This window comes from Semicossyphus pulcher, unplaced genomic scaffold (assembly GCF_022749685.1).
Source record: "Semicossyphus pulcher isolate SPU_LCO1_2020_fin unplaced genomic scaffold, fSemPul1.0.p SCAF_9, whole genome shotgun sequence".
NCBI lineage: Eukaryota > Metazoa > Chordata > Actinopteri > Labriformes > Labridae > Semicossyphus > Semicossyphus pulcher.
In genome coordinates, this window is record NW_027211770.1 from 30,804,069 (window position 1) to 30,812,031 (window position 7,963).

At 38.5% G+C, this 7,963-nt stretch overlaps 1 protein-coding gene across 1 annotated transcript; it reads right to left on the reverse strand.

Moving 5' to 3' along the window:
- Positions 1–2,381: 2,381 nt before the first annotated feature.
- Positions 2,382–6,036, reverse strand: LOC138584258 (C-type lectin domain family 10 member A-like). Its single transcript, XM_069656445.1, has 6 exons — positions 5,970–6,036; positions 5,347–5,424; positions 4,202–4,312; positions 3,707–4,034; positions 3,468–3,627; positions 2,382–2,405 (listed from the first exon to the last, which is right to left on the reverse strand). The coding sequence occupies exons 1-6, from the start codon at positions 6,034–6,036 to the stop codon at positions 2,382–2,384; spliced, it is 768 nt and encodes a 255-aa protein (XP_069512546.1).
- Between the last annotated feature and the right edge of the window lie 1,927 nt (positions 6,037–7,963).

A 7,963-nucleotide genomic window follows, 5' to 3' on the forward strand; every position in this document is an offset into this window, starting at 1 on the left:
GCTTACAGTAGATACGCAGCGCCATGATAATGGTAATTTTTGCAAACTCACTACTGACTACTAACGTTAACGTTACTACTACTAATTATTTATTAATGGAGGTGCGGTTGAAAATCTGCATAGTGGGCGGGGTCTATGCAGATTCTGGAATTTTTAATGAGGGAGAAGGAGGAGAGGCCTTGGGAGGATTAGGAAGGTAGTTAAATGTGTTTTGCAGATAAAAACATATCAGACACAATTTATTATTTCAAGCAGAGCATTTTATATGTCTTAAAACATGACTGGAACTTTTTTGGGAAGAAAACCTCCTGAAATTTCTAAGGTGTTGAGCATGACCCACGAATCTTAAAAAACATTTGGCCACCCAAAAGACAAAGAGCACTGGTACAGAAAAAGATATATTAGACATTTACTTACATGCAGACACATAAACTTTGAAATGTTAACAGTACCGGTTGCCTCTTGTGGTTTTGTGATCAAATCACTTCCTGGAAAAGTTACAAATAAAGTTTTAAAAAAATAACAACAACAACGGCCTGGGAAACATTTCAAAATAAAAGCATTGTGTAAAAACGAGGGGAGTCAGAATTCCAGATCGGAGGCATACCGGAAGTGACCGGACCTACTTTGCTCTCCATGCCTGTGACTTTTACTACAGGAAGTTAACATTGCTGTCAGAGATCAATAGGACTCATCACAATTCATTTTCACTAATTCAAAAATAGGTGAGCCTCCTATTCTCTACATTTTCGGCGCGTGTCACACCAGCATTGTGAAGACTCGTCTGTTTACACGCATTTCAAATGAAAATGAACACGTCCTGCTGCCGTCACGCACACACCATGCTTCCAGTGTTGCACACAAAAGCCCTGATATACAGTAAAAGAAATTTAGTAAGTAGTAAAGGAAATAGGGAGAGTAAAGAATTTGTATCTGGATCAGGGTGGTCCAATCCAAATGTCCTTTAAAAAATAGGCACACAACTATGATGTAACTAAATAGATTTTTTTTTAACTGGGCCCAGGATACCACTGCTCGTGTTCCATTTGAAACCAGAAGTGAATGTTGAAGTAAAGTTAAGCCTGTGACTACTTGGTCATGATTAAAAGAAAGTGGTTTTGGATTAAGTACGGAGCATTAGGGAGATCATCAGTTTTGTTACATACTTTATGTCAGGTAAAATATTGGACTCTTGGGTGCAAAACCCTGACTTCCAGCCTAGCTGAACTTCTGGCTCGACATCCTACTTATACAGAGGTAGTAGAAAAACATATGTCTTTACATCCTGAGGCATGAGGCATCAGAGGCATGAATTATACTTCCATGTGAATTCATTAGTTTGCAATTTGTGCCATCTGACATAAAAAAGGGAATTTATGTCTGTGTGCATCAATATATGTTGTGATTTCATCAGTGCTAGTTTACAGTGTAAGAACTGAAGGAACTATAAGAAGTGTTTAAACTTCTGTGTTGTAAAAGGAAGCCATTCTCTTTTGTGTTAACCCTCACTGTTTGTCTGCAATAACTTTTCAAACTCTTGCAATCCATCTTTCACAATTCACCAGTGATTTTTTCATAATTAGATATCTTTCGGGTAAGATTAAAGACCCCGAAAATACACATTGAGCATTTTCCTGAAATAATCATACATGGCTGAAATTGTACAGATAATTTATTGGTGGGTAACACTGATGAAAAAGAGTATTTCCGTTCACAAAAAGTAAACTATAGTTGATGGTTAGATGGACTGATGTATCAGAGCACTTATACACTAGCAGTCAGACATTATTAAACATATAGAGAGCCTGGACACTGATCCAATGACCTATTGGGCAGATAAGCAAATGACCTGTGTTAATGCAAAATATCTAAAGGCATATGTTAAATGTAAAAACCTGTTTACACCAGATGATTAGTGATTGTAACATAACATTATGGGATATACATTTTGAGTTATGCAGTGATCCTTTGAGAACTTAACTTCAATATTCTTAAACCGATCAAGCCATCTGTCAAGCTTATAATGTCCTGATATGAAACAGTTCATCGCTGTGGCAACTAAAAGGAGAAGAAGTGCCCTGTTAATGTTACTAGCAATTTACAGTCAGAGTAAGTATCAATATTCAAAACATGCACACAGAGAATCTGAAGAACATCTTGGAAAAATAAAATTGCTGATACATTCAAAATGTTTTAATGAAATGGTGTGCATTCTTTCTGTAAGCTATGTGATGGTATCACATGTTCGTGAAGACCTTTTTGATTGCATTGCCTAAACAGATAAAGCCTTCTTTTCACAGATCCATCGATGTTTCTCAGTACAACTCACAGCGATCAATTCGCTCAAAGCTGACCCTTTAGAAATCACACAACGAGCTTCATCAGAGACTGGTGGACTCCACACACTGAGGAAAGAACATCATGGTTAGATCCTTAAATTGGTCAACGATCAATGATCAAACCATGTCATTTATTCATGGTGTTTAGTTAGTTGACTTACTCTTGAGTCGGTTCACTTCCATCCACCCACTTCCATACCCCAGCCACAACACTCAGGCCAGTCCAGTAATCAAATGTGCCCCAGCTGTTATTATAGATGTATTCCTGATCAGAGAGAGAATAAGCTGATGAGATGCTTCACCACTATATTGAAATGGACACACTGTGACATCAATTGACTTCAGATCAACACATTGATGTCAATTTTTCTGTCAATATTTAAAAAAGTTCTTTAAGTACATGCACAAGAGTGTTTTCTTGACCATGTCCTCGCTGGTTCCCTTCTTGCAGCAAAGTTTTAACAGCTGCACTTTCACTTTTTTGGCTAGATGACTGTCTCGTTTAGTCATTTTGTGCCAGTCAGCGTACCTTGCATGTGTATCTATGGCAATGCCAATGAACATGCTCTGGTTCAGTCTAGTTCACTCCCTGGACGAGGAATTGCTTCCTGTCCGATCTGTTTGTGTTCTGGTGTTTTGTTTTTTTAATTAACCAGTGGTTATTTAACATTTTGACAGTGTGACCAGTGACCCATGCAAAAAGGATGAGCTGCTGTCAATAATTTTAATCTCATGAAAATGCTGAGATTTGCATTAACCTGTAGAATCTCAAACATAGATACAGCAACAAAACTAGAATGTACGTCTATTGATAAAAAAATATTTGTTTTTGCTTTATAGCTCGAGTCTTATTAATGGTTATTTTCGGAAGCTTGTTATAACATGCAATGAAATAGCATCTTCATTGTTTGAAATTTGGTTTTGATGTTCTTTTTCAAAAGTATAATAAATAAAAAATGTTCTTTTTTTAGTGTTTCCTATTTATTAAATACAAATGTTTTTTGGAATACAACTCAAAGAAACTCAGTTTTAAACCAATCTCCCTAAATCCTGTGAAACACCTTGAAATGACAAACACATTTCCATTTCATATGCACCATCATTAAATTCCATCTTTGCCCTCATCACCTTTTCCTCTCGACTTCCTATAACCGGCAGATCCGAAATTTTTTCTTTGCAGTTCTTTCGAGCTTCTCTCCAGGTTCTCTGTTCAGCTTCAGGAACGTCATTAACCGCATAGCAGCTCGACTGAAAGGTCTCCCAACCCCCTTGACAAGGCTTACACTGCCTCTCTGAAACAACAGGGATCAACCAATAAACAGAGATGTTTCATTTTGATATCATTATTATGTACGTATGTTGTGGACGTACCTCCATTTACTTTGGAGCAGTAGGCATCAATGCTCCACTGAGCTCTGGTTACGTTGAGCTCATTCCGCCTTTTCTCTGTTTGTTCCGTTAAGTTTTTCTTCTCTGTCTGCAGCTCCTGGTTCTGAGCTGTCAGGTTCTGGTTCTGAGCTGTCAGGTGTTCGCTCTTGTTTTTTAAGACAGCATGGGCTTGTGTCAGGCTGACAAACTGGTTGGTAAGATTGGTGTGTTCCATCGTCAAGTTTTCCTTTTCTGCTCTGAGTCTGTCGATGAGATTTGTCAGGTTGTGTTTGTCAGCAAGCTCACTGTCATCACTCGATGTAGCAACTGCAAAAAGGAAAATCAGCATATTGAGTTATTGTAAAAATGCAATGCAGGTTTTGCCTTTTGCAAGTTGTAGGCTCTTATTGTGTTTAGATTTATGAGGTCAACAAACCCTGTGAAAAGTCTAATGTCTCAGTCTGATGTGTAGACTTCCTTTTTTATATACTTACAGTAGACACAGACTGCAATGATGACCGATAGCAAAATGACACAAAGAATCCCCAAACACCAAACCAGCTGATAATAGCTACAGCTGTTCGGTTTCTCCTCCAGCAGGAAGTCTGCTGAGACAAAGTCAAATAAATACAATGTTTTAGCAGTCTGAGGTTAACCTTCGAAGTCATTTAGTATAAAATTCTTTCTTTGTGTTGCTGTAACTCACTGGCAATTCAGTGAGGAAACGTTACTGTGAAGGGAAACAATAACAGCATTTTAGAAAGTCGGGAGAAAACAAGAAACCTACTGAAATGACTAACCCAGACATCAGAAATGTCTTACAATAAAAAAACAGAAAATAATCTCTTCAAAGCCTGCATAAACTAGAGAAATTAATATAGGAAGCAAAACAATTCAATATTCAGATGGGAACCTGACTTTTGTTATTAATTATTAAAATAAAATAAAAATAAGCATTGACTTTCACTGTTTCACACGTTGGACCTTAACTCCTGTCCTCTTGTTGAGACCCACACATTGCCCCCAAACCACCACATGTGGACATCGATGTAAGACTTTAGAGATGTCAGACTTTTAGGAAGATTCGTGTCCAACTCAAAACTTTTAACAGTGCTAATGACAAAGTAATAATAATAAAAATACATTTTATTTGATGGCCCCTTTCAAGTCACCCAAGGTCACCTTACAGAGAATAAAAGCATACAATAAAACATCAAACATTATTAAAACCAGACATCAACCTAAAACAAGTGTAGTGCACTGTGAATATGCCAGTTTGAACAGGTGGGTTTAGAGTTTGGATTGGAATGTTGTGATGGAGTTTGACTGTCTTATGTGTGTGGGGGGGGGGAGTTCCATAGTCTGGGTGCCGAGTAGCTGAAGGCTCGGGCACCCATGGTGCTGAGGCGTGATGTGGGGATGGTTAATAGTCCAGCAGAGGCTGAGCGGAGGGTGCGGGAGGGGCTGTGATCTTGGAGGAGGTTGCCGAGGTAAGAAGGGGCTGGGTGGTGGAGAGCTTTGTATGTGAGGAGGAGGTTTTTGTATTGGATGCGGTATTAAGAAATGGTTCAGAAATGTGCCATTTACTTTGTAGAAACACCTAAATGATTTATATACACACTGTGTTCTTACTACTTACCCTCTGTGTGAGCAGTTTGTTCAGGTGTTTGCCTTTTCACCTTCACTTCATTGTACACGGTTTCCTCCTCTTCTTTAGCTGAAAGGTGAGATGGAAAACCCCATCTTGTATATTAATTACTGTATAGTGTTCAAATAAACAAGAGCTTTCAAGGCCTATTCCATTATTTAAAATTAACCCGAAAGCATTACACTCTGTACAACCTCACAGGCCGTTTAAACTGTGAAATAAAATCAAAGATAATGAAATGCTCTCATTGTGAGCACACAAAGGGAAAGCTATTTTAGGTAAACACTTCATTAATAATCATTTCACTACACACGGTTATGGTCAGGGTGAAATCTCCAGTGTAGGTTTCACAAAATGGGCTATTTTTAATATCCTGTGCATGCGTAAGAGCAGCGGATTGCAACAACTGGATATATAATCGCAAGCAATGAAAGGTGAGAGTCAGGTCAGAATCTAATTCCAACATTTAACATTTTAAAGCAACAATCTGATTTTGGATCACTACATTTAAACATCACTGAAACAGAAACTCAAAGAGAAACAGTCAGTTCACAGTTTAACAGTGAACTGTGAACAGTGAAACGTGTGATGGGTTTGTTCGAGTGGACACTTACCTTTAGGTGTGGGACGGTTTTCAGTCTTGAAAACAACTGTAGCGTAGTTCATCTCCTCTTCTGCCATCGCTACAGTTCTGTTGAGTTCTTTATGACGGGTTGACAAAGAAGAGTCACTGTTTGTGATCCACAGATCAGTCTCAGGTTAACTGGTCGTTTCCTCTGATCAGTTCAGGCTGTCACTCACAGCTTATAAAAAAAGCACTTCTGCTTTTGGTTGAGAAAGAAATTTGCATTTGTGACTGTGTGTATACTTGAAGGTATACACAATGTGTTCTCTTACAGCTGCAGTAGGTAACATTATTTCAATCAGGAGAGACTTCATTAACATTGAACAATTATTTATTTACAAGTTTGGAAAGAATGAAATGTGCAAAGTCTTTGGCGATTAGACTCCATCGTGATGTCTTCATGTACTTGAAGATGTCGAGAGGCCGAGGGCAGGATAGGATACCCCCTGATGGAGTCTAGACACTGGTGGTGGTGATGATGGTGAAGACAGGATGAGCTGAGGAGCTGGACTTGGACACTGATGAGATGGATTGGAGGTGAACGGGGTGGAGGAAGGTCGCAGTGATCGAGCTGACACGACTAACTGTCTGCGGAAGAGATTTAAAATTTGACAGCAGCGGGATGATTGGTCGACAGACGTCGAGGCTGAAAAACCAATATTATTGTGCTTCCCTAAATGTTATACAAGGCTTTGTTCAGTAAATGTTTAACATATGCCTGCTTTGTTCAGACAATGTTCTTGTTCAGTAGATTCGTTCCCCTTTTTGGGGTTTGTCATATTTGTGGATGTGTGCTGACATTAAGTAGGACTTTGCTATTTAGATCATTAACCTAAATGAAAAGTCCATAAGAGAGGAAAGTCCATACTCTATGTTGGAGACAAATCACTGCAGCTTCTGTCCATGATGCTTCTAAAATGGATATTCACGATATTCAGTCTCCTGATTATAAATCTTTTTGCCACATTGTCATTTTTCATATTTAGCGCCTCAATGAGCCATTTTCATTATGATCCAGTACCTCACAATGTACAGGTTTCCATATTTCCAGATTTGATGTAAGGTCACTAAAACATGAATACTGATGTACTTTCTTTGTTATCTGTTTACAGTAACATGCAACTGAACAATTAGAGGTATTGATTTGAAGGTCTCATAATTCAGGTTTCTGCTTTAAAAGAGTTGAAAATTATAAGTGCAACATCACAATCCTGAGCTGGTATTGTTTTGCTTTTCTTGCTGCTGACAATCTGCGTGATCTCAGTAGGTTTGCATGATAAACTCTGAAAATATGAAAGATGAAGTGAGAATATTTTATATACAGTTCAGTCAGATTAACTAGAAGATACTACTTTGTTGATGAACTGTAGTTTAACACTGTGCTAGCACAGACCGCATCAAAAACAAGCTCTGGAGCAGGCCTTTCTCAAAAGCACTTAGGCTTGATACATGTGTGTTCAGGTCAGAGATCCTTAAAACTCTGAGCAACAATAACTGATGCAAACATGCAAAACCATGGCTAATGATGCAAGTATGAATGCCTTTGTCGCTTGTATTACAAAATTCTTCTGATCCATCTTAAATTCAGAGTAAGCTGCACCTTTTAGAAATGTCACCTTGTTTTATTGGGTTGTAGCACGGTAATGCAGTATAAAAAGATGTCCACTAGATGGAGACGGGGAGGTCAAGTAATGTCTTTCCTTTGCATCACTGTGTACCCAACCATGCAGTGCAAAGCATAAAAACTATAGACTCGAGACTTTAAATGGAGATTGTATCGTGATGTCTAACACTCCTGTTTGAGAATTCAGTTCTTAACCTGCACGCTCTGCAGGTTGTACCCAGTCTGCTGGAGGAATTCATGCAGTTTCCAAAAGTGAAGGAGACATTCTTCAACACTAATTTGAGAAACATACTCAATGCAACAAGGCATTGCTACAGCTCATTAGCCTGATGTCGAAAATCTACATACAGGGCCTCTGT

Excerpts from the sequence above, each read along its gene's own strand:
- LOC138584258 (XM_069656445.1), bottom strand. The coding sequence starts at position 6,036 with ATGGCAGAAGAGGAGATGAACTACGCTACAGTTGTTTTCAAGACTGAA. Across the intron at positions 5,425-5,969 it reads AAACCGTCCCACACCTAAAG|CTAAAGAAGAGGAGGAAACC; the intron begins GTAAGTGTCCAC and ends CTCACCTTTCAG. Across the intron at positions 4,313-5,346 it reads ACAAACTGCTCACACAGAGG|ACTTCCTGCTGGAGGAGAAA; the intron begins GTAAGTAGTAAG and ends TTGTCTCAGCAG.